Here is a 25738-nt window from a genome sequence, read left to right on the forward strand (position 1 = left end):
CTGTTACCAACCCTTAGTAAACTTCTGGAAAAAATGGTGTTTGACCAGATACAATGCTATTTCACAGTAAACAAATTGAAAACAGAATTTCAGCATGCTTATAGGGAAGGACACTCAACAAGCGCAGCACTTACACAAATGACTGATGATTGGCTGAGAAAAATGTATCATAAAATGATTGTGGGGGCTGTCTTGTTAGACTTCAGTGCAGCTTTTGACATTATCGATCAGTCTGCTGCTGGAAAAACGTATGTGTTATGGCTTTACACACCCGTTGCTATAATGTGGATAAAGAGTTACTTGTCTAACAGAACACAGAGGGTGTTCTTTAATAGAAGCCTATCAAATATAATTTAGTTAAAATCAAGAATTCCCAGGGTAGCTGTTTAGGCCCCTTGCTTTTTTCAATTTTTACTAACGACATGCCACTGAATGAGTAAAGCCAGAGTTTCTATGCATGCGGATAACTCAACACTATACACGTCAGCTACTACATCGACTGAAATGACTGCAACACTCAACAAAGAGCTGCAGTTAGTTTGAGTGGGTGGCAAGGAATGTTAGCCCTAAATATTTCTAAAACTTAAAGCATTGTATTTGGAACAAAACACTCACTAAACTCTAAACCTGAACTAAATCTTGTAATAAATAATGTGGAAATTGAGCAAGTTGAGATGACTAAACTGCTTGGAGTAACACTAGATTGTAAACTGTCATGGTCGAAACATATTGATGCAGTAGTAGCTAAGATGGGGAGAAGTCTGTCTATCAACAAGGCAGGTCCTACAGGCCCTAGTTTTGTCGCACCTTGACTACTGTTCAGTCGTGTGGTCAGATGCCAAAATAAAGGACTTAGGAAAATTGCAATTGGCTCAGACCAGGGCAGCACGTCTGGCCCTTGGATGTACACAGAGAGCTAATATTAATAATATGCATGTCAATCTCTCCTGGCTGAAAGTGGAGGAGAGAATGACTTCATCGTTACTTTTATTTATGAGAGGTATTGACTTGTTGAATGCACCGAGCTGTCTGTCTAAACTACTGGCACACAGCTCGAACACCCATGCATACCCCACAAGACATGCCACAAGAGGTCTCTTCACAGTCCCCAAGTCCAGAACAGACTATGGGAGGCACACAGTACTACATAGAGCCATGACTACATGGAACTCTATTCCACATCAAGTAACTGACGCCAGCAGTAAAATTTTATTTTAAAAACAGATTAAAAAACACCTTATGGAACAGCGGGGACTGTGAGGCAACACAAACACACACACACACACACACACACACACACACACACACACACACACACACACACACACACACACACACACACACACACACACAACACACACACACACACACACACACACACACACACACACACACACACACACACACACACAACACACACACACACACACACACACACACACACACACACAGATTTAGTACTGTAGATATGTGGTAGTGGTGGAGTAGGGGCCTGAGGGCACACAGTGTGTTGTTTAATCTGTGAATGTATTGTAGTTTTTAAAATTGTATAAACTGCCTTAATTTCGCTGGACCTCAGGAAGATTAGCTACTGCTTTGGCAGCAGCTAATTGGGAACCATAATAAATACAAATACAAATGCTGAGTATTATTCCAATGAGCTCCGTCCGACATAAGGCCAATAATAATACCCAGCGTGCTTTGCATTTCATTTTGATATGTTCATTTTCATTTATACATTTACATTTTCGTCATTTAGCAGACACTCTTATCCAGAGTGACTTACAGTCAGTGCATTCAACTAGGTAGATAAAGTTTATATACAGTACCAGCCAAAAGTATGGACACACCCACTCATTTAAGGGTTTTTCTTTATTTTTACTATCTTGTACATTGTAGAATAATAGTGAAGACATCAAAACTATGACATAACACATATGGAATCATGTAGTAACCAAAAAAGTGTTAAACAAATCAAAATATATTTTATAATTCAGATTCTTCAAAGTAGCCACCCTTTGCCTTGATGACAGCTTTGCACACTCTTGGCATTATCTCAACCAGCTTCACCTGGAATGTCCCACTAAGCACAAACAAGATGGGATGGCATATCACTGCAGAATGCTGTGGTAACCGTGCTGGTTAAGTGTGCCTTGAATTCTAAATAAATCACAGACAGTGTCACCAACGAAGCACCCCCACACCATCACACCTCCTCCATGCTTCATGGTGGGAACCACACATGCAGAGATCATCCATTCACTTACTCTGCGTCTCACAAAGACACGGCGGTTGCAACCAAAAATCTCAAATTTGGACTCATCAGACCAAAGGACAGATGTCCACCGGTCTAATGTCCATTGCTCGTGTTTCTTGATAAGTTCATTAGAGTTAACTGCACCTCAGATTGCAGCCCAAATAAATGCTTCACAGAGTTCAAGTAACAGACACATCTTAACATCAACTGCTCACAGGAGACTGCGTGAATCAAGCCTTCATGTTCGAATTGCTGCAAAGAAACACCTACTAAAAGACACCAATAATAAGAAGAGACTTGCGGAAATCTTTCCTTTGGTCCAAATTTGAGATTTTTTGCTCAAACCTCTGTGTCTTTGTGAGATGCAGAGTAGGTGAACGGATGATCTCCGCATGTGTAGTTCCCACCATGAAGAATGGAGGAGGAGGAGGTGTGATGGTGTGGGGGTGCTTTGCTGGGGACACTGTCAGTGATTTATTTAGAATTCAAGGCACACTTAACCAGCTTGGCTACCACAGCATTCTGCAATGATACGGCATCCCATCTGGTTTGCGCTTAGTGGGACTATCATTTGTTTATCAACAGGACAATGACCCAACACACCTCCAGGCTGTGTAAGGGCTATTTGACCAAGAAGGAGAATGATGGAGTGCTGCATCAGATGACCTGGCCTCCACGATCACCTGACCTCAACCCAATTGAGATGGTTTGGGATGAGTTGGAGCACAGAGTGATGGAAAAGGAGCCAACAAGTGCCCTTCAAGATTGTTGGAAAAGCATTCCAGGTGAAGCTGGTTGAGAGAATGCTAAGAGTGTGCAAAGCTGTCATCAAAGCAAAGGGTAGCTACTTTGAAGAATATAAAATATAAAATATATTTGGATTTGTTTAACACTTGTTTGGTTACTACATGATTCGATATGTGTTATTTGACCGTTTTGATGTCTTCATTTTCATTCTACAATGTAGAAAATAGTAAAAATAAAGAAAAACTCTTGAATGAGTAGGAGTATCCAAACTACTGACTGGTACTGTATATAAACTCAGCAAAAAAGAAACGTCCCTTTTTCAGGACCCTGTCTTTCAAAGATAATTCGTCAAAATCCAAATAACTTCACAGATCTTCATTGTAAAGGGTTTAAACACTGTTTCCCATGCCTGTTCAATGAACCATAAACAATTAATGAACATACACATGTGGAACGCTCGTGAAGACACTAACAGCATACAGACGGTATGCAATTAAGGTCACAGTTATGAAAACTTAAGACACTAAAGAGGCCATTCTACTGACTCTGAAAAACACCAAAAGAAAGATGCCCAGGGTCCCTGCTCATCTGCGTGAACGTGCCTTAGGCATGCTGCAAGGAGGCATGAGGACTGCCGATGTGGCCAGGGCAATAAATTGCAATGTCCGTACTGTGAGACGCCTAAGACAGCACTACAGGGAGACAGGGCGGACAGCTGATCGTCCTCGCAGTGGCAGACCACGTGTAACAACACCTGCACAGGATCGGTACATCCGAACATCACACTTGCAGGACAGGTACAGGATGGCAACAGCAACTGCCCGAGTTACACCAGGAACGCACAATCCCTCCATCAGTGCTCAGTCTGTCCGCAATAGGTTGAGAGAGGCTGGACTGAGGGCTTGTAGGTCTGTTGTTAGGCAGCGCAAACTGTCTCTAACCAGAATAGAAAGAGGAGTGGGAGGCCCCGGTGCACAACTGAGCAAGAGGACAAGTACATTAGAATGTCTAGTTTGAGAAACAGACGCCTCACAAGTCCTCAACTGTCAGCGTCATTAAATAGTACCCGCAAAACACCAGTCTCAACGTCAACAGTGAAGAGGCAACTACGGGATGCTGACTGTAGGCCTAGGGATGCTGACTGTAGGCCTACTGACTGTAGGCCTAGCCTATGTGCTGAGAGTGGCAAACTACAGGTGAGCAAGGTAGCCTTGTCTGTGTGCAGTCTCAAATGGTTCCTATTTAGTTTAGTTCAATACTTTTGACCAGGGCCCACAGGGAATAATGTGCCAATTGGGACACATCCCTTCTCCTTGTGTAATCTGAGCTAGTCTCTGGCCTCTCTTCACCCCACCCCAGGGCCGTGGGCTACATTCATCCCAGTGTGTTTTAGCAAGGCCTTGTAGGTCTCTGCTGGGGCCCAACTCTCCTGACTGTGTGAATTGTTAGCTGCATGGTCTAACTGGCAGTCACAGTGCTGCCTGCCTGCATGCCTCAGCTAACCAAAAGCGCATGTGAGGGTGTGAGAGACATCCCACTGGGCTAAAACTGGTTGAATCAACATTGTTACCTGGCCATAAAAATGTCAAAAATCAATGTGATGACGCTGAATCAATGTGGAAACTGATTGGATTTGAAAAAAGTAATCAGCCTAAGTAGATGTACTATATTTTTCACACAACTTTTAACCTAAATCCACTGACATGGTGCATTTTTTTGTGGATTACCCGTTGAATTTGCATTCGTTGACAACTCGACCAAATGCAAATCAAAACTTGATGTTGAAATGACGTCTGTGCCCAGTGGGATGTTTGGAGTGCTGTGTAATTGCTTGGTGTGGTTAAAATATGAACCAAAGAGATATTTCGCCTCATGGGTCAACAGAGAAGCATTCTCTTCTCCCACATACACTTCCACTAAGGGAGTTTGGGGTGAGAGGGAGCGTGGACAGTATGCAATACAGCAAGCATGTTACATCGCCGTGCTTGAGTCAAGCCCTCCCGTTTTTGGGGGGGAGTGGGGTGACCAACATTCCAGAACCCCACCCACCACAACACCACCTCTGTTAGCTAGGCTCGCTGAAGTGATGTTCATTTTCCTGTGTGCATGTTTGTGTGTGTGTGTGTGTGAGTTCCTCCTTGGTTGGTGAGCCCACCACTCTTCAGTGTCCCTGGGGGACATCACATCTGTTGCCCAGAGCTCTCAGCAGCCTCTCTCTTCTCACACCCACCCACTCTGCATTGCCTCTGGGCTCACTGCTGACCAAATGATTGACAACCTTAAAAGTGTATTTTCTGAAGTCTCTTAATCATTTGGGGATCAGCAGGGCTCTGGTGAAAATTAGCACACTATATAGGGAATAAGGTGCCATTTGGGATGCAAGCCTTTGTGATGAGTAGGATGAGGATCCACACCTGTGAAAATATAGTGCATATTCTGTAGCATTACTGTACCAAAGTTGAAGGATATTGACTGTCTGTGTTCCTGGGTTTTAGAAGTTCTAAAGGGTACAAATGTGGGGTTGGGAGTAGGCTTGAAAGCGCGACCTCTGACCTCTGGGTAATGTGCACAACTGCTAGGACAACAGGACGTGACCTTAGGCACCCCTCGAGCATTCCACTCACTAAAGTCCTAATTTGCACACAACCCAACAGGTCAGCTCAATAACTAATGCAAATGATCTATTATAGATAATAAACAAACCTTGATGTGGACAGCAGCTTATGATCCCATCCCTTCCTTTCTGTTTTTTTCTCGCCATAATAAGTTACTATCCCATCACATGCCAAAACACCAATCAAGTCTCCCCATTAAGTCTAGGCAGAGTCGAGCAAAGTGTTGGTTTACTCCATAATCCAGCGTTTCCAAGACGACAGCAACCCAATTACAATTTCCTGTAGCTTGGGGTGATGTCATGTGTTGATGTCATAGTGGGATTTTGGTTCATATATCTCTCCATGTTCTAGAATTCTCATTTGATTCACAGAAAAGACCATCCACTTAGCTTAACATGACATGCTCCTATATAGTAAAAGCATGACTATACAAGGTAAAACAATTGAAATGTAGGTTGCTCACACTCAGAAACTGGGGTTGACATTTGGCTGTGTTGAACAATGACTTCTTTGTTCGTAAGAAATTGCATGACTTTCGTCTCCTGGCCCCCAAAGGATGTCTTGGAAAACACTACATTTCATATGTGATCCTATTGAGGTCCAAATGAATTTGTTTAAAAGCAAGGCAATGCTTTAAACATTCTGCGGTTAGAAAATACCAGAAGTGTATATATGCTGGGTCAGCAGGTTAGTGGACGAGCCAGATCTGTTATCCCTCAGTGTATTTTAGCATGGAGCGGCTGTCAGCTAAAGAGGTGATATATGTGCACCACACTACACTACCGCCCCTCTACTGGAGTCTGGAGGCATTGTGTGTGTATGTGCATGAGGGTGTGTGCATGAGCGTGTGTGCGTGAAATAGTATCAAAGTTCATTCAGTTTACATCCCCTCCCACCAACCCTCTCTCTCTCTCTCTCTCTTTCTCTCTAGGTCTCTTGGCTATCAGCTGCCTGCATAGCGGCCCCTTGGCTTGCAGTGTGGCGTCACCCTGCAACTCCCAGCCAGACAGCTTCCCTGCTCCCTGCCCTACACACAACATTACAATGCCTTCTACACCCACAGCCTCAACAGGTGCTACGCGTTGCCTTAAAACAACACAATCTATAGAACAAGGATAACAAACTCACTGTGTGAACAAGGTGGGACTGGATTGATCTGGCCTCTTCTGCAAATTAGTGAGAAGAAAGTTGCACAATGAGAGAAAGATATGTGTGTGTGTTTGTTTTAGCACCACTAAAGTCTAACCCCCGCAGATACATCCTCGCATGCCCCGCCCACGTGAGAATCTGTCTTTTTCAGCCGTCTATTTCCTGTGTTAGAAGGGTGCAAGATCCACTTGTCACTTAAATATTGCTGGATTGATGGCTTTCATTTGAGTCCTGTGACTCTTTCATACGCTTGGCTTCCTTGTGCCTGTAATTTTTCCACATACACTATATAAACCTGGGGTGGCAGGTAGCCTAGTGGTCAGAGCGTTGGGCCAGTAACCAAAAGGTTGCTGGATCAAATCTCTGAGCTGACAAGGTAAAAATCTGTTCTGAACAAAGCAGTTAACCCACTGTTCCCCAGTAGATTGTCATTGTGAACATAGAATTTGTTCTTAACTGACTTGCTTACTGACATTTGAATAGCCCTTCTAAGCGTAGCTTTTCCACTCTCTATTTAATATTGCTGCTGGGTTCGAAACGGGTCTCCTGCATGTCACAAGAGTGTGTTAGCCCACTTAGCTAAAGCCCAAAGGGATGAGTTCAGGAAGCTTACACAAATCTTCAAGTCTCCAGCAAGGTTACTCAGCAAAAGAGCGTGGACCTCGGTTACATCTCAACCCCCTTTGACCTCATACTCAGAGATCACAGCACCAATATAACTGACTGGCCTACTGCACAACAACAACACCTTCTGTGGAAAACAGAAGCAGAAGGATCTGTGCTCCCCAATGAGAGTGCAAGAGTGGTTTTCTGATCCATGCATTGTGATGAACAACCTTATCGCTTGAGACCTGAAGACGTGTTAGTTTGACTGACGGGGTTCGAACCCAGGTCTCCTGTGCGCCAGACAATGTAACTTTTCATGTCTCCCCTTGCGCAATCGAAGATAGCACGGTGAGTCATTTTTGTCAAGGGTGTCAATAATTGTGGCAACCAAAGAGAATGAAATTGGCATTTGTTGGACATGCACTCAGGTGTTTGACAGCTTTTCTTTGTCTTAAACGTGTAGATCAGGGGTACTCAACTCTGACCCTACAATGTCCGGAGCATGCTGGTATTCTGTTCTACCTGATCATTAATTGCACCCACCTTGTGTTCCAGGTCTAAATCAGTCCCTGATTCGAGGGGAACAATGACAAACCTGTGGTTTTAATTGAACAGAGCAGTCCTTAAGTGCACACAAAGGATATCAAGGATTCTGTATGGAGGAATGGTCTAAGATCCTTCCCAATGTGCTCTCCAACTCAGAAAACATTTTAGAAAAAGGCTCAAATCAAAATGCATTCGTCACATACAGTTTACAACAGGTATAAAAGGTGCAGTGAAACGCTTATGTGGTAGCTCTCTCAACAATGCAGTACATTCATGAATAACAACAATGAAATGTGTCAAAATAACAAGTAGTAGAAGTAATAGAAGGAGTAGTATGCATAGTAATAATGGACTGTATATTTACAGTTTGTGGAAGTTTGTGTGGAAGGATTGCATGTGTGGGTAGTGTATATACGGTGTATATAGTCTCTCTGGTGCAAATAGTCTCTCTGGTGCAGGTCTGTGAAGAGAAACAGCTGGGTTTAGCTTTTCAGAAGTCTGATTGTCTGGTGGTAGAAGCTGTCTTGGTGACTGTTGGTTCAAGACCCGATACTCCAATACCTCTTGCCAGATGGTAACAGAGACGACAGTCCATGGCTCCTTGACGATCTTTCGGACCTTCCTCAGGCACCGCCTGCTGTAGATGTCCTGGAGGGCAGGTAGCTTACCCAGTGATGTGTTGGGCCGTCGGCACCACCCTCTGTAGGGCCTCCTGGTTGAGGGCGGTGCAGTTGCCGTACAGGCGGTGATGCAGCCGGTCAAGATGCTCTCGATGGTGCGGCTGTAGAGCTTCTTTAGGATTTGAGGGCCCATGCCAAATTTCTTCAGGCGCCTGAGGTTGAAGTGGTGCGGCTGCAACTTTTTTTTACCACGTGGTGGTGTGGTTGGACTATGTGAGGTTCTCTGTGATGTGCACACCGAGGAACATTTTATTATACCCTCTCCGCTGCAGCCCTGTCGATGACAATAGGGCTGTGCTCCTCCCCGTTTCCTGTCGTCCACGATCAACTCCTTGGTTTTGCTGATGTTATCCTCACCAGGTGAGGTATTGAAAGGTATTGAAAACAGAGGAGTCAATATTTTTGACCACTACCTTTTTGAAAAAAGATATATATTACATGTTAAACAAAATCTCTTGCTCTGAGCAATTGTATTAGTATAAAATAGTATAATTTCCAAATGTTTTGGTGCATACAATATAGCTCAGTATTTGTATTTATTCTATAAAGACATTTTTGCTCATCTTTATCAAGGGTGTCAATAAATTTGGATCCCACTGTAGACTGAAACGAGGGTTCTTTCTGTGAGCTTAATACAACCTCCAGGGAGCCCGGTGGGGAATGAGAAAAAGCTCTTTGTCTGCTGCCTCTATCTCAGACTGAATGACTGATGTATTCTCTCTCAACCCTCCAAGATCGCACGACATGGAAGACTTCTGCTGCATTTCTTATTTACACAAGTGGTGCTCATTTTCTGTGGTTCAGTTCACTGTCAAATGGAGAAAAGCCCATTGGACCTGGATGTGCTCAAGCCTGGGCAGCACCAAGTGAAATAAAAAGGTCCTTTTAAGGGTTAATGTAATGTACAACCACAACAAAAGGGGTGAAGCGAGCTCCCTTCCAGGCCCCACCCTGAAATTATTTATAGGAAGCCTGTTACCAACCTCAATGCATAGGAGTCCTTGGGTTCACCAGCTGGAGGGGGGAAAGGAGGGAAAAGGGGGCGGGAGGGAGGGAAGGGAGGGAAAGGGGGCAGGAGAGTGGGGTGCAGATTCGGGATTCAGTCATAAGAGACGGGAGAGGAGGAAAACGGCACAGCGCACAGGAAGACAATAAGAGACACAGAAACAGTGGAGGCTGCTGAGGGGAGGACGGCTCATAATAATGGCTGGAATGGAGTCAATGGAATGGTATGAAGAACATCAAATAAGTGTTTTCCATTTGGTTTATACCATTCCATTGACTCCATTCCAGCCATTATTATGAGCCATCCACCCCTCAGCAGCCTCCACTGCATAGATTGTATATACCTAAACTGAAATATACACTCACCCCGTTTTACGAAAATGGTTCGCTCCTACAGACAGTGAGTCATGTGCCCGTGGCTTGCTATATAAAGCAGGCAGACAGGCATCGAGGCACTCAGTTACTGTTTGATTGAACATTAGAATGGGCAAAGCGAGTGATCTAAGTGACTTTGAACATGGTATGATTGTCGGTGCAAGGCACGCCTGTTGTAGTATCTCATAACCAGCCTCCTGGGCTTTTCACGCACAACAGTGTCTAGGGTTTACTGAGAATAGTGAGAAAAACAAAAAACATCCAGTCAGTAGCAGTCCTGTGGGTGAAAACAGCTTGTTGATGAGAGATCGAAGGAGAATGGCAAGAATCGTGCAAGCTAACAGCGGGCCATAAACCGGTAAATAACATCGCAGTACAACAGTGGTGTGCAGAACGGCATCTCGGAACACACAACTCGTCAGTCCTTGTCACGGATGGGCTATTACAGCAGACGACCACACCGGGTTCCACTCCTATTTGCTAAACACAAAAAGAAGCGGCTCCAGCGGGCACGCGATCACCAACACTGGGCAATTGATGAGTGGAAAAACAACGCCTGGTTTGACGAATCGCGGTTCCTGTTGTGTCATGCTCATGGTAGAATCAAGATTTGGCATAAGCAGCATGGCCCTTTCCTGTCTGGTGTCAACGATACAGGCTGGTGGTGGTGGTGTAATTGTGTGGGGAATGTTTTCCTGGCACACGTTAGGTCCCTTGATACCAATTGAGCAACGTTTCCATGCCCCAAAGAATTCGGGCTGTTCTGGAGGCAAAGGGGTCCGACACGGTACTATATGGGTTTACCTTATAAACTGACCACCGAGTGTACATTTAACATTTAAATATACATTGAAATAAATATAAATTACATTTCAGTATGTTATACATTCTGTAATTTGTGCATTTTAGAAGTGTTTCAGTGGGCCCTTTGTTGATATTTTCTATTCTTCCACACACTACTCTGTGATCCTATTTGATCATGTTACATAATTTGATTATTTACTTTAAAAAATTGTGGGATTGTTTTTGTTTACTATGGGTATTGACGTAATTGTTCAGAATGTCATAACGATGAAGCTCTATTTATATTTCAACATATATTCCCATAGATCAGAAAATGAAAACTATCATAATAGCCTAATTGTATAATCTTATTACTGTATATATAAAATAAATGTAAAATCTCTAATATGAATTTTATGACCCGATTGATTCACAACATTTATTTACACTTAGAGTAACAGGCATTTATAAACCAGATTTTTACAATGCAATTACACTAATCGATAATAAAACAATTTAGACGCTATAAGATATTATCGGATTTATAAAATAAAAAACAGCTAATTCTTTATTTTCGAAGCCAACGTATTACATTCTGCAGTTTCCCTATTCATTTCTTTGTGCCCATTTTGCGCATGCCCGCTTAGCGCGCGCTCTCGTTCCAAAGCAAGCCAGACGCGTGCAAGTATCTCACGATTCGCCGTTTCAACCTTTCCCCTAGTTCTCGAGCATTGAGTTCACCGGGTTTACTCTGACACCACTGACTCCTTCGTCACGCCTTCCAACAGCCACGCACCCTCTTTGCTCCAATCGCGACGCAGACACGTACTGATCACGCGCTGCTTGCGCTCTGATTGGACGACGTCCGCTACACCTTTGTTTTTGATTGGTAACATGTTACCACCCGCCAGTCTGCTCTGAATTTTGTTTCTGTTTTTTTCGTCTCCCCTTTTGATTCACTCAGCTAAGGCCAGTCTCAACAACTGGCAGCGGGAATACTTGTGTGCTCAGGGCTCGTTGAGTGGTTAAATTGCTACTGTCTCTACTATTATTGTTTTACTCATACTTTCCATATGGTGACTTTCACATCACCCCCGAATTCAATAGCAATCTTGTCGGGTAAGTTGATTGATTTTTACTTTAAATTTAAATCAGTGATCTTCAGGTATTTCAAGACCATCGATAAGTTCCATACACACACATTACATTATTATATAACTTCAATTGAATGCATTGAAGCAAGCAGCCCAAGTTGGACGTGATGTTTTTTAACCCAGGCAGTCTGGTTTATTCAGAATGAAACTAGTCAGAATGAAACTAGTGTATCCCTGCGCAACGGCCACTGTATCAAATGTGTGATCACACATTGCTACATTATATCCGCTTTATAGCACTGCATTGTTACATTGTAATAATACTTTTGTCAATATGATTATACGTTGTTATTTGAAATTGGTACACACACACACACACACATTGTTACACAAACAAACACACACATGCGCTCAGAACTCACACACGCGCGTAGAACTCTCTCACACACACAACGCTGCTGTTCAGTTATATACTATTTATTCTACTGCGTGACCAAGTCCCTGCCCATCTTATATTTGTAAATACAGCCATTATTAATATGCATACTACCTACTCCATTACGTTTTTTGTTTTTTACTTTTATTGTTATTATTGATTAATGTACTGCATTGTTGCGGGAACTAGCGCATAAGCATTTCGTTGCACATTATATACCTGCTGTAAACTGTGTATGTGACGAATAAAATGTTATTTGATATCGTGTTACATTGTAATTGTGGCCCCTAAAAGCCAAATGGAACTGTACATCTCATTTTGCATTTTAGCGGGGCTCAACTAGACTACTGTGTTTGCTGTATTACTATGTGCCATTTATCAGTCTGCTTGGTTGAACATTTTGGACATAAATTGACGATTGATTCATAGGTTAGCTAATTGATAAAAGCATGAAGATTGGAAATGGATTATGAGCTGCTTCCATGTGTGTCAATAAAACAAGTGGCTGGTTGTTATTGCTGGAGAGTGTCCTCAAGCAGTTAAATAAGATGAGGGGGTTCTCAATTCAAACCAATACTTCCTGATGCAGCCCACACCCCCTCCACAGTTCTTGCATGTTAATCAAATCGACTATTCTGGGGTTTTGTTGTTGATGTAGCACATTACTCACATGTCTATTTTTGGTCATGTCCAATGTTATGTGAGCTACTGGGAACTGGGAGGATTGGATGCACCCACCTGCCAGCCACCCGCTCAAATGGCTGCCGTTAACCTAGCGTTGCAGTGGGGCCCCTCTCTCTCTCGCCATTCCTCTAAAGCAGCTAGCAGCCTCACTACGTGCAGCTGAGCATTCAGCGTATGACAACAAACCGCACTACATGGCTACATGCACATCTAGAAGAATAACCAACCCTTGTTCGTTGACTACTGTCTATGTGTTTTCCACCATTTTGAGGCTTATATGGTTCAGGACTTGAGCTGAAACCATCTGAGGGAACCATTGCAGTAGTAGGACTCGAGATATTTAGTGAGATCATGTCAGTGTTGAAAAGAGTCTGCAGCCATCAGAAGCGATTGAGCTGTAATTGTGATCAAATCAAATTGTATTTGTCACATGCACCGAATACAACAGTGAAATGCTTACTTACAAGCCCTTAACCAACAATGCAGTTTAGAAAAATAAGAGTTAAGTTAAAAAAATATAGGCAAAAAATAATTAAAGAGCAGCAGTACGGAGTGGACTGGCTAATGGGCAGTTTGGGCAAATGCCAGATGGGCTGGTCCATCTTCAGCCCACTGGGCCAGTCTCAATTTAAGTTTTTGCAAAGAATTTTCTTTATTTGGGGGGTGGGGGAATAAATAGACTAGAGTGCATGTTAGTATTGCCTAAACTGATTTCTGGTCTGATTAACGGTGCCTCCTCGTTGTGAACTCATTCTCTCCCACACTCCGTCTGATCTAATGGCCCATAGGGCTCTGGTCAAAGGTAGTGCACTATATAGGGAAAAGGGTTCCATTTTGGGACACAGATGGTGATTGGCGGTGCATTTTCCCTGTGGCCTCCCATCAGGCTGATCTAACGGACATCAGGGTGATGATGATGGAGAGGAACAGGCACGACAGTGAGCAGTCCTGCTGCAGCACCTTTGAGTACCACGACCTGGAGGCCGCCGAGGCGCTCGTCAGCATGAGCTCCTGGCGTCAAAGGTCAGCAAACCACAAGCCACGCCCCCTGACACCTACCTCTGACTCCTGCGACTCTCTCCTCCTACACCCTGAGAGCATGGAGTCCCCCAAGGATCTGATCGCACTCTCATCACTGGTGAGTGTAATCCCATTATGTAGGCCTCAGTGGTTTGAATTTCTACTGTAAAATATCACTTTTCTATGCTAACGTAGTTAGTCTAGTAGCCTGAGTATAGAAAAATTATTGGTTGGGACTAACCAACGGCTGCCATTTTAATCAAAACTACAATCAGCTTTTTTGGAATAGAGAATTGAATGGGTTTGTGTCACATTTGAGAGTTAAAATGTTTAAAGCAGGAATCCGCAGGGTGTGGGCAACCAAATATTCAGACCCCTTGACTTTTTCCACACTTGTTACATTACAGCCTTATTCTAAAATGTATTAAATTGTCATCAATCTATACACAATACCCCATAATGACAAAGCAAAAAACCCTGAAATATCACATTTACATAAGTATTCAGACCTTTTACACAGTACTTTGTTGAAGCACCTTTGGCAGCGATGACAGCCTCGAGAGTCTTCTTGGGTACGACGCTATAAGCTTGGCACACCTTTATTTGGGCAATTTCTCCCATTCTTCCCTGCAGATCCTCTCAAGCTCTGTCAGGTTGCTGCAGCGCTATTTTCAGGTCTCCAGAGATGTTCGATCGGGTTCAAGTCCGGGCTCTGGCTGGGCCACTCAAGAACATTCAGAGACTTGTCCCGAAGCCACTCCCGTGTTGTCTTGGCTGTGTGCTTAGGGTCGTTGTCCTGTTTGAAGGTGAACCTTCGCCCCAGTCTGAGGTCCTGAGCGCTCTGGAGCAGGTTTTCATCAAGGATCACTCTCTACTTTGCTCCGTTCATCCCTCGATCCTGACTAGTCTCCCAGTCCTTGCCACTGAAAAACATCCCCACAGTATGACGCTGCCACCACCATGCTTCACCGTAGGGTACCGTTCACCGTTTCCTCCAGACGTAACACTTGGCATGCAGGCCAAAGAGTTCAATCTTGGTTTCATCAGACCAGAGAATCTTGTTTGTAACAAAGGCTTTTAACAAAATGTGGGAAAAGTCAAGGGGTCTGAATACTTTCCGATTGCACTGTAAGTGTTGGTTGCATTTTTAGCCTGCTAGCTACATTAGCTGCTAACCGTAGTGTGTTCAGTGTTCAAGCTAGCTAACACATACTTAGCTAGCTAGCTAACATTGTCTGTATTCTGACATTTTTGGTTTGGAAAGGCCATTGACACTTCCGCAAATAAGAGATGGGACAATTACAATGATAACTGAACACTTGTAGAACTTAAACGAAACACACACACACATGGCAGGACATATACAGCTAGCTACCAGCTCCCAGGAATAAAGCCTAAAATTTGCTGAAGCGGATCATGGGAGGCCAATACTTTCCACACACAGCAGCTTAGAATAACAACTCTGTTGCCAGGTCCCTCACCTCCAGACCACAAACTGTTATGTGCTGTTCCTGGTTCCCACCTTTCATCTCTTACTAGAAGGTCATAAGAGCCGGTATAACCACAATGCATCCTTACTGCCCTGCTACAGAGGGTCAATTCTCAATGGCTGACACAAACCTTATTTCTATCTTGAATTGAAATGTTGATTGGTTGGTTTCTGGTGTAGCAGGTAGAACGTCACATGGACACTGCTGATGGCGACGCATGTAGTGTAGCTGAAGAGTTAGTATATTCACATCTACGGCTGACTATGTTTCCCCCATCCAACAAGTCCAAGCTATCCCGTGCATTATAGGTCGACATTGGGAAAACATGAAACAAATTGTTACTTCATAGTACACGGTACAATACGCCATATCCCCATATGCTGAACATCCTGCATATGCCAAAAGACAATATATTTTGATTTGATAACTATACTGGACTCGGTAAATAGCCCTTACCCAGCTATCCAGTTAGCTAAACACTCATTCAAATAACTCAGTGAGAAGCAGGGTGCCGTTTTGGAAGTTTACTTGAATCACAGTGTGAAACTGCAACAAACAGTAAAATATGTTTTCAGTTACAGTAGTATAGAGCACAGAATGTATTCCACAATAACTCTGCACTAAATATAAGGAATAAGAGTACTCAATCTAGAGTCAAATATAAAATAACGTTACTAGAATGCAACTGTATCCTTGATATTACTCAGCTAGACGTCCCAGGAAAGAAATAGCACTGAAGCTAATGCAAAGAAGCTAACCGTTAACTCAATTCTTCATCTTTTAACAGAAGCATGAAAATGACATGTGATAAACATTTATCTTGTCTTAATAAACAATTGTACTTACAGACATTGTGTCTTACAAAGCTTATATAGAAGGATGTTGAAGGATTATAACTAACTACTCTGTCACACATTGCTTCACTTCAGAAACTGCTTCCTGTCACATGACACAAACAGTTAAATTCCACCCTGCTGCACTTAAACTGCCACTAGGGGGTGCTAAACAACTAACAGGTCCAGAACAATAACATAATATTGATCAAATATGAGTACATTAGTGAGAACGTACACACCGTTTATAAATCACATCTTCAATGCTCTCCATAGTTGTGAACATAGTGCAAACTAGTGGTACATTTCTGTGGCGGCGCTGTCCATCCAGTAGTGCTGAATTCCGGCCTCAGCTGAGCTCCTTTTACGCATAGATTTTCCTTTGTGGGCCTACTTCCTCATTTTTGCCATTTGTTTTCCCTGATAAAAAGTAGTCTATTCCAATGCATTAGATTTATCCGTTGATTTATCATTGTGTGCTCTTCTCAGTCTGCTGTTTAGAGCTCTCATTGCTTTCTTTTTCCAGGTGCGTGCAGGTACTGGTGTTCTCCGTGGCCAGAAGTAACAGAACATTTATTCAGCTTCATGATTTTTTAAATCAATCTTTGTTTTCTTTCCTGGATCAGCTGATGAGTTCGACAATATCACTAGACAGTTGACGCTAGGTTAGAAGCATTCGATTTTGCGATGGCATAGGCCTACATTTTTATTTGTGCCCAGGAGAACTGTTTTCACGTCATGAAATGTCACATAAGCATAGTTACACTTACACAGTGCATTTTCCGAGATCTCCAAGATCCATCATTTGTAGAGGGATTAAGTCAATTCAATGTTCTAATTCAATTGTTAAAATGCTTAATAATGACAAATAAGACTGTCCTAAATGTCATTAATGTAAGGAACGAAAGGTCGTGTTTTATGTCACACGATCTGTGACGACTCCAAGCATTAACTCATGAGTTATGGACAACTCATAACTCGGGTGTAAAACATGTTTTCATTCAACTCATGTATTATATTGAATGTAGGATACCTGTTCTGTGTGTGTTCATGTGTTCATGTTCATGTTTAAAATTGCATTGGCTAAAAGGGTAGGCTACCGGCAGTGGTGTATGCCTAGTATAGAGTAAATGCAAGTAAACACCATTTACCCACATTTTTTCACCGTTACCGGTAATTAGCTTGCCCACCTATTTTTTTGAACATATCACTAGCTACCGGTAGGCCCATTTGGAGTTGATGGTAATACACATTGTAGCCTAGTTTAGTAAGTTGACCGTGTGTGTTAGGGTGACCATCCTGTTTTTACCAGGACAGTTACAGCCCTATTTCAGGTGTCCAGACTTTTCAGGCTACAAAAATGTTTCCATTTATCAGCAAGACTCATCAATTAATGTAGGCCTAATCAATGTAGACCTAAACAATGGTAATCGCTGAATGTCATTAGGCACACTTCATGGTGTTTTGTAACAGATGTCTATTTTCATTTATCAAATGGCGCGAGTATACAGTACATGCAGTTTGGATACTGGGATTATTTTGGAGTGGACGAACGTGCCTACTTTTTGAAGTGATTTGTTTGACAATCAGATGAAAATATCATGACTGGTTGTGTTCATGCCACATTAAAAGGTAATAAATCTTTATTATTAGAATATGCGAGTGCGTGCATTCAATACAGAGAGCCCCCGAATGTCATGGTGGAATTCTAGAGGTCGACCGATTATGATTTTTCAACGCCGATACCGATTATTGGAGGATTATTTTTCAACGCCGATACCGATTATTGGAGGACCAAGAAAAGCCGATACCGATTAATCTTTTTTAAGAAGAAGAAGAAAAAAAAGTATTTGTAATAATGACAATTACAATACTGAATGAACACTTATTTTAACTTAATATAATACATCAATAAAATCAATTTAGCCTCAAATAAATAATTAAACATGTTCAATTTGGTTTAAATAATGCAAAAACAAAGTGTTGGAGAAGAAAGTAAAAGTGCAATATGTGCCATGTAAAAAAGCTAACGTTTAAGTTCCTTGCTCAGAACATGAGAACATATGAAAGCTGGTGGTTCCTTTTAACATGAGTCTTCAATATTCCCACGTATGAAGTTTTAGGTTGTAGTTATTATAGGAATTATAGGACTATTTCTCTCTATACCATTTGTATTTCATATACCTTTGACTATTGAATGTTCTTATAGGCACTTTAGTATTGCCAGTGTAACAGTATAGCTTCCGTCCCTCTCCTCGCCCCTACCTGGGCTCGAACCAGGAACACATCGACAACAGCCACCCTCGAAGCATCGTTACCCATCACCCCACAAAAGCCGCGGCCCTTGCAGAGCAAGAGGAACAACTACTCTAAGTCTCAGAGCGAGTGACGTTTGAAACGCTATTAGCGCGCACCCCGCTAACTAGCTAGCCATTTCACATCGGTTACACCAGCCTAATCTTGGGAGTTGATAGGCTTGAAGTCATAAACAGCTCAATGCTTGAAGCACAGCGAAGAGCTGCTGGCAAACGCACGAAAGTGCTGTTTGAATGAATGCTTACGAGCCTGCTGCTGCCTACCATCGCTCAGTCAGACTGCTCTATCAAATATCAAATCATAGACTTAATTATAACATAATAACACACAGAAATACGAGCCTTTGGTCATTAATATGGTCGAATCCGGAAACTATCATTTCGAAAGCAAAACGTTTATTCTTTCAGTGAAATACGGAACCGTTCCGTATTTTATCTAACGGATGTCATCCATAAGTCTAAATATTGCTGTTACATTGTACAACCTTCAATGTTATGTCATAATTATGTACAATTCTGGCAAATTAATTACGGTCTTTGTTAGGAGTAAATGGACTTCACACAGTTTGCAACGAGCCAGGCGGCCCAAACTGCTGCATATACCCTGACTGCTTGCACGGAATGCAAGAGAAGTGACACAATTTACATATTTATAAGAAATTCATGTTAGAAGGCAATATTAACAAAATATGCAGGTTTAAAAATATATACTTGTGTATTGATTTTAAATAAAGGCATTGATGTTTATGGTTAGGTACACATTGGTGCAATGACAGTGCTTTTTTCGCGAATGCGCTTGTTCAATCATCACCCGTTTGGCGAAGTAGGCTGTGATTCGATGAGAAATTAACAGGCACCGCATCGATTATATGCAACGCAGGACACGCTAGATAAACTAGTAATATCATCAACCATGTGTAGTTAACTAGTGATTATGTTAAGATTGATTGTTTTTTATAAGATAAGTTTAATGCTAGCTAGCAACTTACCTTGGCTTCTTGCTGCCCTCGCGTAACAGGTAGTCAGCCTGCCACGCAGGCTCCTCGTGGAGTGCAATGTAAGGCAGGTGGTTAGAGCGTTGCCTTACGTTCCTAGGCTGTCATTGAAAATAAGAATGTGTTCTTAACTGAGTTGCCTAGTTAAATAAAGGTAGAAAAAATATATATTTAAAAAAATCGGCCACAATCGGTGTCCAAAAATACCGATTAACGATTGTTATGAAAACTTAATATCGGCCCTAATTAATCGGCCATTCCGATTAATCGGTCGACCTCTACTTTGTTTACTACAGCTAAATGGGGGGGGGGCATTACCACCAAGTAAGCCAGTCACAACAGTATATTTTACATGCAGTGCATTTGGGAAGTATTCAGACCCTTTGACTTTTTCCACATTTTGTTACATTACAGCCTTATTCTAAAATTAAATAAAAACAATTCTATACACAATATTCCATAATGACAAATCAAAAACAGTTTATTTATTTTAGCAAATAAACTGAAATATCTTAACATAAGTATTCAGACCCTTTGATCTGAGACTCAAAATTGAGCTCAGTTGCATCCTGTTGTTTCCATTGATCATCCTTGAGATGTTTCTACAACTTCATTAAATTCAATTGATTGGACATAATTTGGAAAGGCACACACCTGTCTTTAAGGTCCTACAGTTGACAGTGCATATCAGAGCAAAAACCAAGCCATGTGGTTGAAGGAATTGTCTGTAGAGCCCCGAGACACAATTGTGTCGAGGCACAGATCTGGGGAAGAGTACCAAAAAATGTCTACAGCCTTGAAGGACCCCAAGAACACATTCTTAAATGGAAGACGTTTGGAACCACCAAGACTCTTCCTAGAGCTGGCCGCCTGGCCAAACTGAGCAATCGGGGGGGAAGGTCCTTGCTTGGTCAGGGAGGTGACCAAGAACCCGATAGTCACTCTGATAGAGCTCCTCTGTGGAGATGGGAGAACCTTCCAGAAGGACAGCCATCTCTGCAGCACTCCACCAATCAGGCCTTTATGGTAGAGTGGCCAGACGGAAGCCACTTCTCAATAAAAGGCACATGACAACCCACTTGGAGTTTGCCAAAAGGCACCTAAAGGACTCATGATTCTCTGGTCTGATGAAACCAAGACGGAACTTTTTGACCTAAATGCCAAGCGTCACGTCTGGAGGAAACCTGGCACCATCCCTACGGTTAAGCATGGTGGTGGCAGCATCATGCTGTGGGGATGTTTTTCAGCGGCAGGGACTGGGAAACTAGTCAGGATCGAGGGAAAGATGAACGGAACAAAGTACAGAGAGATCCTTGATGAAAACCTGCTCCAGAGTGCTCAGGACCTCAGACTGGGGTGAAGGTTCATCTTCCAACAGGACAACAACCCTAAGCACACAGCCAAGACAATGCAGGAGTGGCTTCGGGACAAGTCTCTGAATGTCCTTGAGTGGCCCAGCCAGAGCCTGGACTTGAACCCGATCAAACATCTCTGGAGAGACCTGAAAATAGCTGTGCAGCAACCTGACAGAGCTTGAGAGGATCTGCAGAGAAGAATGGGAGAAACTCTCCAAATACAAGTGTGCCAAGCTTGTAGCAGCATATCCAAGAAGACTCAAGGCTGTAATCGCTGCCAAAGTACTGAGTAAAGGGTCTGAATACTTATGTAAGTTTTTTTATTTTTGATAAATTAGCAAAAAGTTCTAAACCTGTTTTTGCTTTGTCATTATGGGGTATTGTGTGTAGATTGATGGGGGGGGGGGATTATTTAGGCTGTAACCTAACAAAATGTCAAGGGGTCTGAATAGTTCCCGAAGGATGTAATGTTACGCTGTAACCAGTGTAACATGTGTAATGCTAATGTGACCATCCTATGACTTGATGGCCCATAGTCTACCAATATGTCATGCAGATGAGCCATTGTTAACTTGTCTGACCACGCTGGGTATTCGGTTGTTCTGGTGGGTAGTTCACACTAGGTAGGAATCAATGCTGTATATAGGCAGGCAAGTTCACACTAGGTAGGAATCAATGCTGTATATAGGCAGGCAGTGTGCTCAATAGGCAAACATAGCTAACTATTTTGGTCGATTACCAACAAAATAACTATTGAATCACAAAGCATAACAAAAAATACCAACTATTTTCCAGTGAGATCCACTATTGGCTCCTTGATTAAGCTCGAAGTCGCTAGATCACGTTGCTGCGATGACATCCTAGCGCCAATTTGCCTTGATGCGGCACAGCTGCAGTCCCTGACGTAGCGTTTTCACCCCCTCTCCAGCCGCACACCCCCTCCCCTTGTGCTTCTCTGTCTGTGTATGCACCATTGATGTGACTTCTGTTGCACAGACAGTTTCTCCCACTCACGTTTGCAGCAGAATTGAATGGGGAAAGTCGCTAAATGCTATCAAAARCATAGAAACCCTCTGTGTCAAAACACTCCAAAGGGCAGCCTGAAAAGTAGCCGATATTTTCGCTAGAAACTTTTCCCAGTAAAAGTTGTGAAATGTAGACAAAGTCACTAAGTTGGCAACACTGGCTCCGGGCAGCAGGGTCATTCGAGTAGGCGGTATTAGCGCAAAGACACACCTAGCCCAGAAGGCCAGCCCAGGGCTCAACCCCCTTGTTTTCGTTCAAAGTGAAAACACTACACTAGAAATGGGGCAGCATAAGGTCACGGACGACCTGCGATTCCTGCTTTAATTAATCTTTCTCTTTCTTTTTTCCAGTGCATGACCCCCCCTCAGAGCCCCATTTTTGCGGAGACCTCCACCTCCACAGCTGTCGTCACCACCACCACCTCATTGGCCAGCTCCAGCTCAGGCCCCAGACCAGTCTTAACCCGGCCAAGACTCTGTGCAGGTCTGCCCCACAGGAATGCCCCTCTCCTGGGCCAACAACTTGGCACGGCCCCCCTCTTAGAGAGCTCTGGAGCTCAAGAGCTAGCCAGCAGAGCCATGGTGACCAGCGTTATCCGTCACACTGCTGACAGGGCCCTCTCACAGCACAGTGTCAACATTCCACCTCAGTCCCTCATAGGGATACAGCACACCTCCTCCAACAGAAACCCTACAGCAGCCTCTTTGGCCGAGACCATTCCCATGCAGACTGAACCACAGAGATGCAACACTGGTCCGTGTGTTAAGGTAGAGAAGGACGTTAGTCCATCCTCACCTGACAGCAGCACAGGCCAATTCACTCCTCCCACTGAAAGTTTCCCATCCCAGGCCACAGCCATCTCCCGGTCCTCGCTCCCCATCCAAAGCTCCCAGGTCCTCTGCCAGGTGTTTCCAGTCAATGGGCGGACAGGGATGATCTCTGCGTTTGTCCATCAGGGTCCGATCCAGATGCCTACCCAGGGGGGGCCCAAGCCAATACTAGCCCAGTCACCATCCTCCTTCCCCCAGTCGCTGCAGCTGGTGGGCTCCTCAGTGACTCGCGGGACGGTGATGTTTGTGGTTCCCCAGTCCCCTGTTTCCCAGGCCTCGTCATGCCAACAGACTGTCATGACCCTCGGGAACACCAAGCTCCTGCCCCTGGCCCCAGCTCCAGTTTACATGCCCTCAGGGCAGAGTAGTAATGCCACACAAGCCGACTTCTCCCGCAGACGGAACTATGTCTGTAACTTCCCCGGCTGTAAGAAGACCTACTTCAAAAGTTCCCACCTCAAGGCCCATCTCAGAACTCACACTGGTAGGTACTACCTCCCCACCACACTTGTTAGACAATTTACTGGATATTCTAACCAATGGCAATTTGATTAATGGTCATGTTGAATAGGTAGTGGGGTTATCTTCTACTGATATAGTTTCCATTTGTTCCATGCCGTCCAGGTGAGAAACCATTCAGCTGCCACTGGGAGGGCTGCGACAAGAAGTTTGCCCGCTCCGACGAGCTCTCCCGCCACCGGCGAACACACACCGGCGAGAAGAAGTTTGTGTGTAACATGTGCGATCGGCGCTTCATGCGCAGCGACCACTTGACCAAGCATGCTCGCCGACACATGACCACCAAGAGGACCGCCACGTGGCCGACTGAAGTCAACAAGATGGCGGCATCTAAGGGTCCGTCGAGCGGCTCCAGCCTTCCTCTCAGTGTGCTGGTCCCTTCCCCTAATTAGCTGGGTTTCAGGCCGTACGGTCATCTCAGGACAATATACCACCACCAACCACAAGACCAGGGGTTTAAATTAAACAAAAACTATAGGCTGCTAACTCATTCATGGACAGAGACAAACTGACCTTGCACTGGATTTTTTAATTATGCTTGTTTTGTACTTTCGATCTGTAATATGTATACAGTATGTAATGTTTAGCAAAATGTATGCACTCTTTTTGCCAAAGCCTTTGCATCGTGCTTTTCTGTTACTATTTGTCTCTGTGTTTATAAATATGTATATATGAATATCTATATATGAATGTTACGTGTATTCCAATCTGCATTTATTGAATATATGTTATTGATATTTTAAAATGTGTCAGTGGACATTATACCTCACTGTGATACTACCTACTTTCTTGCTTTGCATATTATTTAATAAACATTTGTCTTAAAAAGTGCTGTTTTTGATAGCTTGATTGTTTTTTAAATTACAGATACAGTATATTATTACTTAATAAATACTTTATAAAGCCTCACCATACTAATAATATGAGTAATCCATTTATGAATGAATTCTATAGATATGACATGGTCACATTTTTTGAAGTGCTGTCCCCATGTGTAGTTTTACTAGCTTTCAATGTAGGCAATTGTAATTATTATGAGTCCCATTGTTTTTCCCCATAATAAAATACAAAATAAAATACACCAGTAAACTTGGTAGTCTGCTCTATATTTTCTCAATAACATGATGATGAAACACCCAATCTTGCTATTTCTCATTCTCAGCACTGTTGACGACAATATGACGTATTCTGTTACACAATTGCACTCGATCCCCTTTGATTTCGAATACCAGTCTCATCACACCACCCAGTAACAACGTTCCTCAAATCACATTGCAGTATTTTAGAGCGCTAAGGGGGCGTGACCAATTGGAAAACGTCCATTCAGCTGGAATATGATCAGATGATTTTAACTGGCTAACACAGTACCCGTCCATTTGCCTTACTGACCGACATTCAAAAAAGCAAAATATTGAAAAGCGCTGTAAGCGCTCCCACTAAAATATAGGCCAACAGCGCCACTCAGTGGAAATAAATACTTTACAACGTGTGTGAATAAAGTAAAGCCCTTGTCAGGTTTCCAGTTTGTATTTTTATGGACACACAACACACCAGGTTGGGCATCCTCATCAACCGGGCCGCGGTGGAGACGCTCAAAAACGTCAAGTTCCTTGGCGTACACATCTCAGAGGAGTTGAAATGTTCAAACCACACGGACACGATGGTGAAAAAGGCACCACAGCGACTCTTCAAACTCATGAGGGTGAAGAAATTCAGCTTGTCCCGGAGGACCCTCAGTGTTCTACGGGAGCACCATCGAGAGCATACTGTCGGGCAGCATCACAGCCTGATACGGCAACTCCTCCGCCTCTGACCGCAAGGCGCTACAGAGGGTGGTACGAACACACAGCCAAACACACAATTGGGTGCACACTGCCTGCCCTCCAGGACACCTACAACATCAGGTGTCGCAGGAAGTAAGCTTCCCCGCTTCCATCACACAGACACGGGCAGTCATGGCCTCATGGCAAAAACTAACAGACTGGCCAATAGCTTCTACTCCCAGACCACCAGGCTGCTGAAAAGCCACCAGTAGTCAGCTATCTTGCAACACCTGGTGTCCTGTACTCCCTGTTCACCCATGACTGCGTGGCCAAACACGTCTCCAACTCAACCATCAAGTTTGCAGACGACAACAGTAGTAGGCTTGATTACCAATGATGACGAGACAGCCTACAGGGAGGAGGTGAGGGCTCTGGGAGTGTGGTGCCTGGAAAAGAACCTCTCACTCAATGTCAACAAAACAAAGGAGATGATTGTCGACTTCAAGAAACAGCAGAGGGTGCACCACCCTATCTACATTGACGGGACCACAGGGGAGAAGGTGGAAAGCTTCAAGTTCCTTGGTGTACACATCACTGACAAACTGAAATGGACCA

General features: G+C 43.4%; 1 protein-coding gene across 2 annotated transcripts; it reads left to right on the plus strand.

Moving 5' to 3' along the window:
- Positions 1 to 11667: 11667 nt before the first annotated feature.
- Positions 11668 to 24449, plus strand: klf11a (Kruppel like factor 11a). 2 transcript variants are annotated; one of them, XM_023999598.2, is made up of 4 exons: positions 11668 to 11882; positions 13864 to 14115; positions 22362 to 23325; positions 23466 to 24449. In XM_023999598.2, the coding sequence occupies exons 2-4, from the start codon at positions 13888 to 13890 to the stop codon at positions 23750 to 23752; spliced, it is 1479 nt and encodes a 492-aa protein (XP_023855366.1). In that variant the 5' UTR covers positions 11668 to 11882; positions 13864 to 13887; the 3' UTR covers positions 23753 to 24449. The 2 variants fall into 2 exon arrangements, with proteins under 2 accessions (XP_023855366.1, XP_023855367.1); XM_023999599.2 differs by lacking the exon at positions 13864 to 14115 and having other exon boundaries at positions 11673 to 11882.
- The last annotated feature ends 1289 nt before the right edge of the window (positions 24450 to 25738 follow it).

This window comes from Salvelinus sp. IW2-2015, linkage group LG14 (assembly GCF_002910315.2).
Source record: "Salvelinus sp. IW2-2015 linkage group LG14, ASM291031v2, whole genome shotgun sequence".
Classification (NCBI taxonomy): Eukaryota; Metazoa; Chordata; class Actinopteri; order Salmoniformes; family Salmonidae; genus Salvelinus; species Salvelinus sp. IW2-2015.

Bases quoted from the DNA above. Each gene is read 5' to 3' on its own strand.
- klf11a (XM_023999598.2), top strand. From the start codon at position 13,888: ATGATGATGGAGAGGAACAGGCACGACAGTGAGCAGTCCTGCTGCAGC. The intron at 14,116-22,361 runs GTGAGTGTAATC...TCTTTTTTCCAG, and splicing joins TGATCGCACTCTCATCACTG to TGCATGACCCCCCCTCAGAG. The intron at 23,326-23,465 runs GTAGGTACTACC...CATGCCGTCCAG, and splicing joins CCATCTCAGAACTCACACTG to GTGAGAAACCATTCAGCTGC.